This window comes from Molothrus aeneus, chromosome 26, assembly GCF_037042795.1.
Source record: "Molothrus aeneus isolate 106 chromosome 26, BPBGC_Maene_1.0, whole genome shotgun sequence".
NCBI classification, from domain to species: Eukaryota; Metazoa; Chordata; class Aves; order Passeriformes; family Icteridae; genus Molothrus; species Molothrus aeneus.
In genome coordinates this window covers 4088198-4104490 of record NC_089671.1, presented here as the reverse complement: position 1 = coordinate 4104490, position 16293 = coordinate 4088198, and the positions used below count along the sequence as shown (strand labels likewise).

Here is a 16293-nt window from a genome sequence, read left to right as displayed (position 1 = left end):
TTGGATAACAAACCATAAATTTTATTTGTAATTATCATTATTTTAGCAAGTTACAGAAAATTCATACATGGGGACAAGACGCGGTGTTGATATTTTCAAGTAGAAATCCCTTCCTGACAATCTCAAGGTAGCAACATTCTTATCTAACAAAATAAAAGTATATTTTCCTTCTGCAAAGGCATGAGGTTGACTGGGGCATTTTTTAGGAGAGAATTTAGAAACATACTTACAGTCAAGCCTTCACTGTTCTTGCCACCAAGTGTGTACAAACTGCCATCATTTGGGTCTGGAAGAAATGCTGGCCTAGGATTTAAGCAACAATTATAAATGATAAAAATGTACTGTGCTTCTCAGAGAGCAGGAAAGAAACTGTGGTCACTGCTGGCTTTACAGAGAAGTTCATCGGACATTGAATTTTTTGAAGTTTAATTTATTAACTGTGAAAATTAAAAAATATAGGGAAGTTTCAGAACTGATAAAACCTAAGACCACTAATGTATTTGAATGCACAAAGATCCAAATGTGGCAGGCAATGACTCAGGTGAAAGCTTTTAAACTTAACCTACAAGCTCTTAAATGACACAGATTTAGAACAAACCTAAACAAATAAACAAAACCAGAGAGCATAAGAAAGGCAGGAAATGATGAAAGAGTTTCCCGAATTAAGTAAACTTGAGAGGTAAAGGGATCCCTACACCCAAACTACACAAAGACCTCCAAACAAACTCAAACCCTACTGTCTATGGTTCTATCATCAAAAAAAGAAAGAATGTCATCACTGACTTCAGAGACAAAGTTCAAGTCCCAAATTTATTAGCTAAATGTGAGGTTGCTGCAGGGAGCAATCTGAATTCACAGCTCCAGGATGTCATTTGCAGATTCTGGTTGTGGTGGTGGTTGTAGTTTCCTGTGTTTCACTGGTTTAAGTCTCTGTTTGAGGGGGATAAGTACAGAATCCAGAATCAGTCCTGGCTCTGTCACTTCCCACCTGCCACCCCTGGCACAGTTCACAGCCCTGATGTCCAAACCCAGCAAGGGCTCCAGAGAACAGGCTGCAGACAGGATGTTTCTTCTCAGCTATTGTATGTAGCTAATTCTATCCTCTTATCTGTTCCCCATGCCACCTTAAATGGCATTCTGCAAGGTGTGCAGCTTGTCTAGAACACAGATGGGTTTGGTTAAAATTAAACCAAATTTTAAGACGTCAGTGGAAATCGAACAAGCTGTAAATGAGTCAAAGGAAACAGACTTACTCTTCCACATGGATCGGCACCTGGAGCACAGGATCTGCACACACAGAAAAAGAAAAAGTCAAAATACTAGCAGTTCAATCCCTTGAACTCACCAGATACAGGATCAAGTCAGGCCTGCAACACCTTGCTCCTTTTAGAAAGGCTGATGCACAGTTTGAAAGTAAACTCTCAGCAGCCTCCTCTTGTTCCTGGAACTTGGTTCATAAAATAGGAACTACAAAGCACTTGGGAAAGTCTTCTGAAGTCCTTTATTCAGTTTTACCAACACTAAATACCTCAAAATTACTGAGAGCTTACAGAATCACAGGATTTTCATTCCTGATGCCAGCACCACAGAAGTATCCTGATTTATAAGACCTACTCTACAATTTCCAAGACAAACATGTGTTTATTAATGGTATACTGGCAGAAGATACCTCAGAAGGCAAGAGGATGCAATCCTCTAAGTATCTCCACTTCCACAGGGAAAATCAAACTCCACTGGAAGGAGTCTGAGTAAGAGGATGACAAATGACCAAGCAAACAGTGTTTTTCACCTCTTCTGTCTCCATGCAAACATCATGATGCAACAGGAAGGAAATGAGAACAAAAATACTGATGTTTTGACAGCCTTTGACTGGGAAACTGGCACAGGTTCTGGGCAGCCTGAGTGTCCTGGGGTATCTGCAGAGCTAAGCAAGACAAGAACAGGAAATTCAGGGCTCAGTACCCAGGGCTCACAGAGTCTGTACCACTCTGCAGGGCATGGCACCACACCAGAGCTGGCAATGGCCTGCAAGGATGACCTGGTTTACATGGATTAAAAAATCATAACCCCCAACCAAGCAGATCCCTGGCTGCAACACAGCTGAAAGCAGCAGCCACCCAAAGAAACACATTTAATGCCAGAGACAGAAAGAAAGCAGGATATGAGGATAACAGTACAGTTATCTTTATTTCATTGATTTCTTCTTACAACAGTAAACACTCTCAGAGCAGCTTTGTTCAGTATATAACTACATGTAATTTTTTTCTCATCAAGCCTAAAAAATGTTCCAGGATACGCTCCCAAAGATGTCAAAATAAATTCCATTTAATTCATTGAGAACCCAAACACACATCAAAGGCCATAAGAATAATTACCATTGGAACAAAGGAGCTTAGTGACTCATCTTCTGTATCTGTCTCTACAGACCAGGCTGCTTAGTCAGACCTTTTCTTGCATTAACTACATCAAGCAATGCATTTCTATCCCTTGTGTGAAGAAACTGGTTTCAGATATGTTGGGAGGGACGCCCCTCTCATTGATTATATGTCAATTATTTCTCAGTGTTTGCTTGAAGTATTCCACAAGCTTTATAATATCTAATACAACACATGGTGAGTTACATCATCAGCTCTCCATCCCTAGGGAAAAACAAGAACAAAACAATTTTTGCCCATCAAATACAGTGGATTGACTTGAGCTGAGCTGCTGGGTTGAGCTACTAAAGGCAAACTGAGACCAAGTTTATGGACTCAGGGTATCCCTAAATCTGGGTGAAATAACCTAAAAGAAGAGATTAAAAAACCAAAGGCAAGAGGTTTTGTAATGACAAATGCTTCATGGGAAGGGAATGCTCAGTTTTGTGAAAGAAACAGCATCTGAATCAGAACAAGTGACACCTGGCTCAGTTAAGTAAGATTTAATGCAAATGCTACAAGCATTGCTAAAGGCAAAAGCCAAATAAACTTTGTAAGTCTCTTGAAGAACTGATTACACAGAGAGTGTCTTACATGGTAAGAAAATAAACTCTCACCTGTGGTGCCAGTGATTATTGTGAGACAACAGCAGCTTCACCAGCAGCACTGGGGCAACTCCTTCCTATTCCTAAAAATGCCCTCAAATGATCACTAGGAGTAACAAAGCTGCACAACCTCTTTTTGAAGTGACTGCATATTTATTATTTCATTTTTAACAATGCAGATTTTCTATAAAATCACTTTCTAGTCAACCTGGGCTAAAGTTAAGACTAACTAACATAAATAGATTATTATCAGAATAATCTTCAGAAACTTTTAATTTTAATTAGAGGACTATTTCTTCTCTGAATTAAATGGTGGTGTGAAGTTGTTAGATGAAATTACAGTGTAAAACTACTACAATCTGAATAAATCTCCAACTTTCCTAACTGCACTGTTAGTGGCAGGACACCTCAGCAGACCAGCACAGACTGGGATTGCCTCAAATATCTCAGTATTTCAGGGGCTTTTCAAACACTGCCCAGGAAAACCTGAACAATTACAGGAAATTTCAAAGTAGATTATGTCTTCTAGCAACTGATCCTGGTTTGTCCTTGACATTTGCAGGAGAGCCTGGTTAGTAATGCTTCCCTAGAGCTCCTTCTCTCTCCTGAAAATACAGTGGGGAGTAGTAATACAGCAAAACATTTTTGGGCCAATAGCTTGGTTTTATTTAATTTTCTAAAACTGGGCAATCTATTTTTATTAACCAAAATAAAGCACTCCCCTCTGCTCCAGTTAAAGATCTGAGAATTTTTGCATGGTTTTATTGACCACACAGTATCACAACAGTGAAAGGACACACACACACATCTCTATGTGCAATGATTATTTGCATTGAGCTTTTATCCCTCAGTTTATATTTCTGAAAGCTGTTGGGAAAATGTCACTTAAAGCAGTTTCCAATGTCATCAATCAATGTCTTCTACACTTTAATAAACAATGCCAGAGGTCTCATGAATGTCTCTATGTTTTGCAGTGTTTTTCTGAAGCACTGCTGCCTATCAGATGACATGAAGGATTCTCATGGCAAATCCCAAGCTATTCAGTGTGTACAGAAGCATCATTGTCATGAAAGTCCTTGAACTTCTCTTTAGTACCATGTCTTCAACATCATGTTCTTCATCAGAAATGAAAAAATTCCTGCTTTTACTTGATTTCTTAGTAACTGAAACTCGATTTATGAGCAAAGACAAAAAAGTTTTAGATAGAACAGATTAAGAATTTATGACAAAGCAGCAACAATTTTTTAGGTACTTATTGGCACATGAGCCAAAACACTGATTATTCTGATGGCTTCCTGCACACTGAAGTGTTGTGTGTGAATTGTTAGAAGGCATTTATGGATTTCTGATTGATTTGCCCACATGAGGCTCTTCACAAGGATGAAGGAGTTAGTTTTCTAAAGTGAAAGGAATGCTCCTGTCACTACTAGCACCATCCACCTGGAAAGACAGACTGTGGAAAGCCATTTTTCTACATTTTTAGTTACTGAGGTGATGTAAATTTTCTCATTTTCTTAACACTTTTATGATCTTGAACCCAGGTTGTGGCTCTGCAGAGACAGATCCTTTGAAGACAGACAATAAACTCTTCACATTCACTTTCGTGTGTTTTGGGACCTGTTCCAACCTCTATTTCAAAGTTTGTTTTGAAATAAGAACTTGCTCTGAGCTAAAAAGAGAATCTCAAGTTGAATTAATTGTTGCCAGTTCTTACAATAGTTTTCATGTGCTTGAACACAGAGCAGTAAAAGAGTGAGCCCTCTTGTGACTGAAGGCACCTCTTGCTCCACAAGGGGTCAAACAGAAAAAGCTCTTGCAAAAGTCAGAGTCCTCCTCTCCAGCTGCTCCCCACGCAAGCGTTGACATGCTGGGACTGCTCCACCTCACTGCTTTCAAAACTGCCTGGCTGCAGCTCCCTGTAGCTGGGAAAGTCCCTCTAACAGGCCTGATCTGCTCCAATACCAACAGCAGCAGTGACAACCCCTGAACAAAGCAGAGCTATTCTGTACTGGAATGAAAGCTGGACAGAAAATGTGATAAAACTGAAAAATACATCTCCCTCTCCTCAAGCTTCCATCCATGTAGCAGGGAAAAGCCAAATTCTTGCAAGGTCCTACAGAAAGCTTTTTCCACTTTCCAGACTAAGAAAACAAATGTCAAAACAACTCTGGAGCATGGTGGGGGTGAGTTAGGAAGCAGGACACCATTCTGTAAATATCTAAAGTGCTGGAGAGAAGACTGAGTTTTCTATAGATATTTCCAATGGTTTCCAATTTTTTTTTTCCTGCAGCCTCCACTAAGGCAGATTATGTTACTGATTCCTACATTAAAAACCTGCAATTCAGCACACACAAGCTTTAGCTTCCTGAACTGGTAACACAGCCTCTATTAGCAAAAAGTTGTAAAATAACCTTGTTAAGAAAAAAAATTAAAATGAGATTGATCCTACATTATAAAGATTTATTCTAGAACTCCAAGTGTTTGTTTACAAGTACAGCAGTTATTAGAAACCTGTTAACATAATGTCTGCCCAGTAATTTGGTAAATTATTTGGCTCTATTCCACTTCCCCAAAACGAACATTTTGACCTGGCAGCAGGCAGATGTCCCAATCCAGCTTTGGTTGCATCATGGCCAGAATATATTTGTGAGTGGGCAGAAGTGTGCAACACATTTCAGATGGTTCTGACCCACACTTTGCATACATATATGGAAAAAAGCCTTATGAAACTGTACCCATACACTAAATATAATGCATTTAACTTTTCTCCATATTTCACAAATAATGTAAAAAAATTAAGATAAATTTGCCTTTTGCCCAAACTCTGAGCATTTTTAACATACAAGATAAAGATAAAGATAAAGATAAAGTTGCATGTTGACATCACTGTAATGTGCCCTTAGAGCCAATGACTGGAAAGGAGAAGTGGGAGGCTGAAACAGTGACTAAGTCACTGCCCCACTGGAATGAGCTGGAAAAACGGTTTCCTGCCCTGAGGCCCTACCACAAGGTTTGGGCTAACGGGCCAATTTAAACCCATCCTCATCTGCTGCTGCAGGGACTGCAAGTGAGGCTAGAGACACAAAGTGTGCTCTGAAATTTGCTGACAACAGCACTGTTCTACAACTGTTCTGTTTTGACAATCCTTATTAGGTACAACTATGCACAAAGATATTATTTCTTGATATTATTTATTCTGATATTATTTCTTTTTGGGAAAAACCACTGTTACTAAAGCAGGACCTACAGACCTCAGACTTGCCCTTTAAAATCTGTATATTGGATCCCATAGATAGATAGATAGAATCTTTATCCCTTTGTCTTATCATAAGAGCCCTCTAAAATCTACAGGTTATGAGTGAGGTGTTGGAAATCAAAACCTTTTAAATTGATTGTGGACCATCATTTTTTGACTGCTAGAAAGAACTGAAGATCATAACAAAATTTCTACTGGCTCTAAATGGGGATCCAAATCTGCACATATTAAATGTTTTTCTGGCAAAATACTTTGAATTAGTTCTTAAGGGAAAGCTTTTAAGGAGCTGGTGAATAAAAAAAAAAAAAAAAGAGAGATCCTTTGAACAATGTAAGAGGACAGAGAGAACAGAGGAACACCCTGCCCAAGAGTACAGCTTGAAACACTGCAGCCTTAGCATCTCAAATTCAATCTTGTGTTCAATAAACCCAGCTCTTGAGTTAACAGAGACATACAAGGTGAGTTTTACAAAGATGGGAGGGAACAGCATAGTCTTAAAATCACAGTCTTAAAGCTCACACTGAAATCAGAACTGTGAAATGAAGTCTGACAGGAAGGAGGAAAGCTTTCTCCAGATTCTGCCTTGCCAACAGGTTCTCATGACCATCTCTTTCTCTGTCCACTTGCATTTAAACACAAATCTGAAGTGCTGCACCTCTGTACCTTTCAAAGAGGTCTGCAGGAAATGACAGAAGTTGTTTTATTTCCATCAGTTTTGGGAAAGAGGTTTCATCCTAAGGAACCTTACTAAGGATGCTGAGTAAGTACCTTGCTAGTGGCAAGTGCAGAAAATGTGGGAGCCTACAGGAGCCTGTCCCACTGTCACTCAGGGCTGACAGCTCCTTGTATTGATCAGGGGTGGCACCAAGAGCAATGTGAAACGTGCTGTGAAATGTGAGCCACAGCCTTTCCAAGGGGTGCCTTCAACAGCAGCTCTTTGTGTGGGGTCACAGCACAAGCAGAGGTGCCTCTCAGGAATTACAGGCGAGGAGGTACATGGGTTTTTCTCTAAACTTTCCAACCATTTGCCAACTTTCCAAGGCCCAGGAAATGAGCAGCATGAGCTACCTGCTCACTGAAAAATCCTGAGAGCTGCCAGAGAACAAGACCCATTGAAGCCAAAAGGAAATGAAGATTTTAAGCACCCTCAACAAGTCCACAGTCTCATCACATATAACTGCAGGGACACAGCTTATTTCTGGCAGTGGAAAGTCCTATTCCTAACTGACCTAATTTTTTCCTGCTTTATGGGCAGCACAACTATTCTGACTGCCTTTCTTGCCAGCACTGCATGAAGGAAGGAAACCCAAACATGTTATTGTGGTGATAATCATTGGCTCATTTACTCCACACACCTAAGATAAGCTTCAGTGCTAAATGAAAACAAGCCACACATAGCAAGATATTCATGTTTGTTTAAGCACTGCCTGATAATGAACATGGCCTTGTTTTTTTTTCCCTAATGAAAATAAAATGTACCTGAATTGCCCTTTGTTAAATACCTTGCTGCTCAAGTGCAGTAATAAAATGTTCCCTTCCTGGTGAGTGCCTCTGCAGTGCTCCAGGTGACCTCCACAACTTCTCAAAGCACCTGAGCTACAACACATGGCTTATCTGCTGTAATCAGGGTAAAATGGCACCTGCAGGAGCACTGCTTGCAGTGCAGGCCAGGCAGTCTCTGTTACAGCACCAGCATGTTGCTGACAGACAGTGCACCCAACTACTGTGTTTATACACTAATATTAAGAATGAATTCTGCACTATTAGGTCTCTCCAGGGGTTCAGCAGAGAAAGCTGAATGGGCTTTCATTTGTTTCCAACGCTGTCTTGTCTGTTGGGCCTCCCACCCACAGGGTGACCACCAACAAATACAGATTTGCAAAAATAAATAAACCCCCTCCCATTACAAATTCAGTCACCAATTTATATATAGGCCCTTGTTCCATGTCCACTTAACTCAGTTAGCTCAGGAGGTACCTTGGAGCACTGATACCTCCCACTAATTCTTCTTTCATTGACCCCTGTGTGTTGCCCTATTACACAGGAATAAACTAAGGAGCAATAAGTGCTTTGCAAAAATTGAGTGAGCAAAACTCCTGTACATAAGATGCAGAAGTTAGCAGCAGAGAGGAAACAAGAAGTTCCATAAAACCAGATTATCCAGTCTGGCAGTTCTACAGAACCAACAAGAGTTTTGCAACAATTCTTTTTTAAACAAGGGAAGTTCCTTGAGCAACACACTCTGATCCAGATCTTTTTTGTTACCAAAGTGTGTTCATTTCTTCTTCAAAAAACCTCTTGCCACTTATAAAGTGTGGCTGCAAAGCAATGCCAGTTGTGATACCCTTCTAGACTAGCACTGGGCAGGGTATGTCTGTGTCACTGGAATGACAAAGAGACCAGCAAGTTCTTCTTAGCCTACAGCAGCACTAAATTGGGAAGCTGACAACCTGCTTTTAGGCAGGGCTGTTCAGGAAAAGGAGGGGCTAAATTTAAACAGGAGATGGGAGAAGACCAAGATCCTTCAAGAAAACACTTGGCTTAGCCCCTTCTACTCTAAGAGCTACAAAAGCCTTTTTTGCTCATTTAAAAAGTTAACTTTTTGTCTGATAGATCTGCTTTCAAATACAAATGCCTTTACAAAGAAGAACAACTGGTTGGTAATGCAGACACCAGATAGGCACGATCCATTTCCCACTACTTCAGCTCACCTACTAAACTGACAGGTTTAAAAACAGAGGACAGAATGATGCTGTCACTGACTCCTTCCACTTGACCCTTTAATTTATTTCCAGAAGTGAAGGTGTTACTATCACCTCTGCCATACATAATCACAGTCCCACTAAAAAATAATTGCTAATTTTGTTTACAAATACTAAATTTTTCATCAAGACAGAGCTAGTTCTGCTCTGTCTTGATGAAAAATTACAATCAAAATTACAAAATTACTTCCAGTCACTGAACAATGTTAAATTACTTTATACAAGTGCAGCTCTTTTATTTAAAAAACTGTGTGTTCCTAAACATCTGTTATAGAAAAATCCCTGAGGTTTGCACAATATGCACTGCACCAGAGAATGTAGGGTATTCCAGAGACAGAATCCTGCAATCCCTTTGCCATCAGTTCCACAAGCTGACACATCTATTCTGTTCTATGCTTGCTTATATTGCAGTCATTCCCATAAAACATGACACCTACCAATTATACCACCACACCTTAAATATCCAGGGGAAAAAACCAACCAAACAAAACCCCCAAAACCCTAAAAACACTCACATGGAAAATACCTACAAGTGAAATTATGAAGATGAACATGACTCTAGAAACACTGTAGCTTAATTCTGGAACAAGAGCAAAATTAAAAAAGAAAAGAGAGTATTTTCCAGATCTTACAACAGTTGGAATTGCCAATTAATTTGACTGTTATTTCTGCTATTGAGTAGAGGGCATCAGGACACCTCCTGCTCACCTTCTTTTAAAGTCCACTTGATTGCTCCTGTCCTCTTGCTGACAGCATGCAAACTTCCATCCAGTGTTGAAACAAACAACAGTGTTTCTGGCACAGTTACTGAGCTGCTGTTCTGGAAAAGAAAAACCAATAGGATGAGTATGATTATTTACTCCAGAGTTTACTCATAACTGTCAGACAGTACATGGGCTAGAACATCCCTTCTTTTAAATGCACAGACTGAACAATTTTCTTGCCCCTTTGAATTCAGTGATTTTTGGTTTAGTTAATTTGCTGTTAACACTGCAGATGTTACTGTGCTAAGTTCCTCTAGAAACAGACTGGGACATGCTTTAATCCACCTCCATTTTCAATTTGATATCAAATCTTCTTGCACTAGAACTCGGAGAGACCAGAGGCAGGGCTGATCTAGGAAGGGACTGACAAAAAGACCATGCAGTAAGTTATGAAGAGTGAGGAAGTTCAGAGCAGCTCAGAGAAGCCCCATGGCAATGCCAAAGGCATTCTCCTCCCAGGCACACAGAACCTGGTTCAGTCCTCTAGAAATGAAGGGACATTGGCTGGGTGGAACCTGGATAAATACAATGACCAATAGTCTACTGTGGCTGACAGATGGAGCTGCAAGCACTGTCAGCTGCCTCCGAGTAAGGGCAAAATATTCAGGAGAGATGCAGTTTAAAGGCTGGAGAAGATCCATACTGGTAAATCTTTTAATTGTGGTTTTATACCTCATGTGTCCCAATAGTGCCTTTCTGCAGTCCAGAGTAAATAACACTGTTAAGGAGTGTGACCCAGAAGCATGGGCACATCCTCAGTGATCTCGGAGAAAGCAGCTGGCTGCAGGGCTCAAGCCTCCATTTCCCACTGCAATCCATTCTGCCCTGGGGAGCAGTTTGGTGCCACTGTCCTTCCTCCGGCCCAAGCAGGTTTTGAGCTTGGCCCTTGCAGGAAAAGGAACTTTATTAAAAGGGCATCACACAAACACCAAGGACTCAGAACTGTGCAATTATTGTGGGAACTGAGACTAAATCCAAGGTGTTCCATCATACAAAGCAGAACAAACATGTTAATTTAATGCTTGCTCTTCTCTTCCTGCCTAAAGATGACCCCAGACACCCTAAGACTGACCCATTTCTGTTTTCCAGGGCTCAAGTTTTTGCTCAAGTAACTTTTCACTTGCAGGCTGTATCTGCATTGCTCATCTGTGTGACACCTGCCACGTTTCAAAGTTTCACAGTTAAATATAGCTCTTAATCTACCAGACAAAATGAAAATGTATTCATTTTACATAATTAATGTCTTCAATGACTTATTGTAAAAAACAATTACTGGTCACGTTAGAATTACTGCAAAGCAAAATACTTAATTGCCAAATTCAAATACAAGGAATAACTTTCTTTGAACAGCTATACATTTTAGTGCAATCCAACTAAAGCATTACACTTTCAGACAAAGCACAGAGCTAAAAGGATAATGTAACAGTGCTAACTAGTCAACACTCAGGTTGCACCTATAAATATTGTACAAGCTTCTTTGCAGTTATAATCAGCTGGAGCACACAACTGTAAAACACACAGTGCAGAAAGAAATGGAAGTACAAGTCAACAGTATACCAACCATAGATCAGAAATAATTGCTGGAAGGCCAGAAAAAATGGGAGAAGTATCTTAACACATAAATATAATATTCATTACATGACATTGTTAAATTATGCAGGCCGCACAGCCATCTGCACCTAGATAAAATATTTACATCTGGGATTAAACTTGGCAGTGTTTGTTCAAACAGGGACTGCATAACAGTAGCCCTATAAAAAAGCACCTCAAGATGTTACTGATCAGAACTGAACTCACAGTACCTTTCAAGCCTATCAACCTGATTGACTGTAAGAGCAGGGGGGCTCTGATGTAAAGTTAGGAGATCTCAGTCATCTGTATTATTACTTTTGTTAAACTATCATAGCCACTGCATCAAAGTAATTAATGAAAATTTTGTCCCCTAGGTACCACTTCATTTGTACCCAAAACTACACTTAGGATGGTGTAGTTGATTAATCACCATTAGTCCAGTCTTCCTTACACCAGCATTTAACAAGCCAGAGTCACTAATTCTGCAGTGAGGGGGAGAAGACACAGCCCACGCTCCACTGTCACAACCCTTCAGGGCTGAAAACCATCCAGTTGTGAGGCTCAGTTTAGAAACACAGTGAAACTGCACCTAGAGTGAAACAGTAAACTGAGCAAGAAAATACATCTGTTAAAGACAGGAAATTAAAACTATTCGAGTTCCTTTAAATTGCAGGTGGGAATTTGACACCCAGAATGTGTTGAAGTTTGGTGCAACTAAAATACAACATACAGCAAATCCACAACATTGTCTGCATATACAGGGTAAGATTGTTTTTTCTAGGCTACTTCTTATTCTCTGTACAAGTCTTATCTTTTATCTTATCTTACAGCATCAGTATATTCTTCATAAACCATGCTCTCTTCCTGTCTTCTGATTAAGAAATAAATACATGTAACATTTTCACTAAACATTTGCCTGTAAAATAACCACCATGAGTATGGTTGGGTATCACATATCAGGAATACACAGTGTATAGAACTTTATTTGTTGTAGATTTAACACTTTCATATTTAACATTTGAATATTTATTTATTGGGGCATCAAGGATACAGAGGTTAAGGAATTAAATGTGAGCTCTGAAACTCTGATCAAAACATCAGTAACCAGTATTATCTTCCAGATTGTTGGTGTTTTAGCAGGTTCCTAGGACTTGGGACAAATAGAAAGTGCAAACATGCAAAGGGTTCCTCTGCACACTGCACTCAGAGCAGGAAAACATTTCTGTACTTCCCTCCAGTCACAAGCTGAACAACAGAGAAAGAAAACCATAGCTGAAGAAGTGTTCCTGCAAGTTTCAGTGGAAAACCAAATGAACACCTGGCTGTTGCCTAGACAGTTCTAGACAGTTCTCAGAAAGTTCTTAGATATGACCAAATCATGAAATCCCAACAGCTTTTTCTAAGCTTTTCAGTGTAAGACCCTTGGTGTGGGAGGGGAGAAGCACCACTTCCAGCTACCATCCCATGGTGTCTGGCATGGTGAACAGGGAGATGTGCACTCTCCTGGGGTGGGAAGGACTTGTGGCGTGGTGAACAGGAGATGTGCACTCTCCTGGGGTGGGAAGGAGTTGTGGCATGGTGAACAGGAGATGTGCACTCTCCTGGGGTGGGAAGGACTTGTGGCATGGTGAACAGGAGATGTGCACTCTCCTGGGGTGGGAAGGACTTGTGGCATGGTGAACAGGGAGATGTGCACTCTCCTGGGGTGGGAAGGACTTGTGGCATGGTGAACAGGAGATGTGCACTCTCCTGGGGTGGGAAGGACTTGTGGCGTGGTGAACAGGAGATGTGCACTCTCCTGGGGTGGGAAGGACTTGTGGCATGGTGAACAGGGAGATGTGCACTCTCCTGGGGTGGGAAGGACTTGTGGCATGGTGAACAGGAGATGTGCACTCTCCTGGGGTGGGAAGGACTTGTGGCATTCACAGGCACCACGGGAACAGCACCCTGGAAGAGCCATCAGGTGTCTCCAGCCAGGGAACTGCTCTGGGCCCAGTTCTGCTCCCTGGGAGAGAAACCAGCACTGCAGCCCTGGGGTTCCTGTGATGAGGAGATCCTGCCACATGCATGCATCATCTCCCTGTAAAAGTCACAGCTTTTCTGATGTTCTTCCTCAAAGCCCTTCCCCCCACCAGCTCAGGTCTGTGTTTAAGTTTCACTTCTTCTGAAGGGCTTTCTTATATTCAGCTATCAAAGTCGCATTGATGTGGTCACTGCAACCCTGTGTGTTGAAGATAACATCTCCTTTGGGGGAAAGACTGAATATAGGGCAGATTTCATTAGTTCTTCCCTTACTTCTAAATTTGTATTTGAACACAGATGAAATACATAAAATGCCATTATTAAAATCATCCATTCACTCATAATTTTCAAAGCACATGATACCATGCAGTTGACATTACCCAGCTCAGTAGCACGCTGACCCTGGTGAAGCATTTGACGTAAATTTTAAAAAATCCCAATGACTCTGTAGATTTTGCTATGCAATATTGCTCATTTATTTTGCTCAGTATCTACAGTAATCACTTGGAGGAGGCTAGGGAGTTAGTATAATAATATGGAAACAAGGCTTTATTCTTTGAAATTTTATCAAGTGATAGAAAATTGAACAGATTATTTAAATAATTACTTGTGTTTCACCCAGACTGAAAAATTAAAAATACTTTCTCTTGGTTTTATTAGTGACTTTTACCAGTGGCTAGAGACTGAAGTATCAAAGTTGCAAATATTGAATAGATTTTATTTTGAATACAAAGCTTTGTAATTAATTTATTAATGGATTAATTAAAGCCTGGGATAAACACTGCAATTAAAAACTACAAAAATTATAAAAATCTGTATGTACAAGACACACTTGTTTTCATTTTTCTGTGAAGTATGTAAGAGCTTTCTCCATCACAGAAAGACATCATAATCTCAGTCCTGAGACAGACTCTATAATAACTGGTAACACAGATCCTGTCCTCCCTCCCTGCAAGGGTGAGGTCCCAACTGTTGTGATGCAATGCAAAATCTTAAGAGACTTTTATTTCATATTGCAATTCTATTTCTAGGAAGATACATCAACTGACTCCAAGAAAAATATGTCAGGACATGAAGCAACTAAGCAAAAATAACTTAATTTAGTGAACAAAGTAAATGAGACGGAAGGAAAACCTGGTTTGGTTCCTTCTTTCATTTCATCTAAAATTGCAACATCTATTTTAACACCTACCCTCTTTGGAATTCAGTAAGAGCTTCTACTGCCTTGACAGTCTGTACTCATAACAATCTTCCACATCAACAGTGATAAAAGGTTAACAATTTACAATAATTTGAAATTACACGGGTACTGCTTTAGAATTAATTTTAATAATTCAAAAGACAAAATTTCAAGCTCTCATTGGATTCAAATATGACAAAAGTTTTAAAGCTGACTGCTAATAACCCATAACAGTCTAAAATTTGTGACTAAGCAGAAACCAGCATTTTTAAGCTAGAATAGAAATATACTATCTAAGAGAAAAAGAAATTATATATACTAGTTAAGGTCTCCCATAAGAATCTTCCCCTCAGTCCAGATCTACCATATCTTTAGATAAAACGTTTTAGAAATCCAAGTAACAAAATGACTCAAAACAATTCTGAAGGAGCTGGCAGTCAAGTGAAGGTCAGTGAAAGCTGTAGAACAAGTTCTGGCGTGTGTGTGGTGCACTTCAGTGTCAAGGGTGAGAACATCTTCTTTCACCCCAATAGCTCAGATTTTTCTAAGGGTTAGCAAAGCTATGGCTTCGTTTGTTTTATTGTGTTAGAAGAAAACAGATTCCCATGGCAATAATTTTTTTTTATTAATTCATGTGCTTAAAACCACCATTTTTGAAACGAAGGTCACCAGGAAGGCACAAATCGCACTGAAGTCAGTGGGACAAGCAGACAGAAAACCAGGCCACTGAGTTCCTTGAGGTCACAGCTCTGCAAACTAGAAATACATTTTGCTGTGGGGGTGATACCACAAGAGGTTCTTCAAGTATGAATAAAGAACAGGAAAACACTTCCCAGTGAGCCTGGATGGGTGACAGTGTGTGCTGATTTCAAGAGCTGTTACTGATTTCTAGAATAATTGTGTGCTCACTAGTAAAGAAAACCGTGCCATGTCTTAGCAGGGAAATAATTTTCTTTTCTGAGTCTGAAGTAGGAACACATATGCACCAAACTTAATGTGTTGGATGGATGATAAATGATGGATGCTGTGCTAACTATAACAGACCTCTAATGCCTTGGATAATGCCTGGCTTACCAAACCAAAATGTTGACAAGATACAAATTATCACTCAAGGAAAAAAAAACCCTGATATTCCTCACTCCATACTTAGCCTCATAAACATCAGGCTGTGCATTCCCATTTGACTCAAAAACTATTAAAAACCAGCTTCAGCACTGACAGCACCAGACACTATCCTCACAAGAACAAAAGGCCTATACCATAATTGATGCTACTGGAACCACAGCTGGTAAACCAATAAGGACGCAAAGCAAAATATTTTTAGACATTAGCACACACTGCAAGCACTTGGCATATTCATCACAGATAGCCTGTGAATCATTACCCTGGTTTTGACAGCTATCTCATTACACTGCCAGGCTACAGGCTAAAACTCCCTGTGCATGATAAAACCAGGCCATGAAGAAAGTCTTTGTAAAATTCAGTAAACTACTGGGGGGAGTTTTCCAGTATAACTAATAATGAAGCTAAGATATGAAAGAGAGTTGACAAAAATATGTTTTATCTTCTTTAGAAAGTGAAATCAAATCTGCAGATCTTTTAATCTTTAACTGAATTCTAACATGTCTTTGTTAGGCATTTCTCATCACGCTGTAACCCAGTTCAGTGAGTTCTCATTCATACACCCACCCCTCCATGCAATGGAAAAACTGAGCAGT

The 16293-nt window shown here is 40.0% G+C and overlaps 1 protein-coding gene across 1 annotated transcript in view; it reads right to left on the bottom strand.

Annotated features, from left to right (window-relative positions):
• Positions 1–16293, bottom strand: part of ERN1 (endoplasmic reticulum to nucleus signaling 1) — a 32620-nt gene that overhangs the window by 13327 nt on the left and 3000 nt on the right. Inside the window, exons 2-4 of the mRNA XM_066566088.1 lie at positions 9746–9857; positions 1254–1287; positions 231–303 (exon numbers count right to left, since the gene is read on the bottom strand). Of these exons, the coding sequence (XP_066422185.1) occupies positions 231–303; positions 1254–1287; positions 9746–9857 (219 nt within the window). The remainder of the gene's footprint in view (positions 1–230; positions 304–1253; positions 1288–9745; positions 9858–16293) is intronic.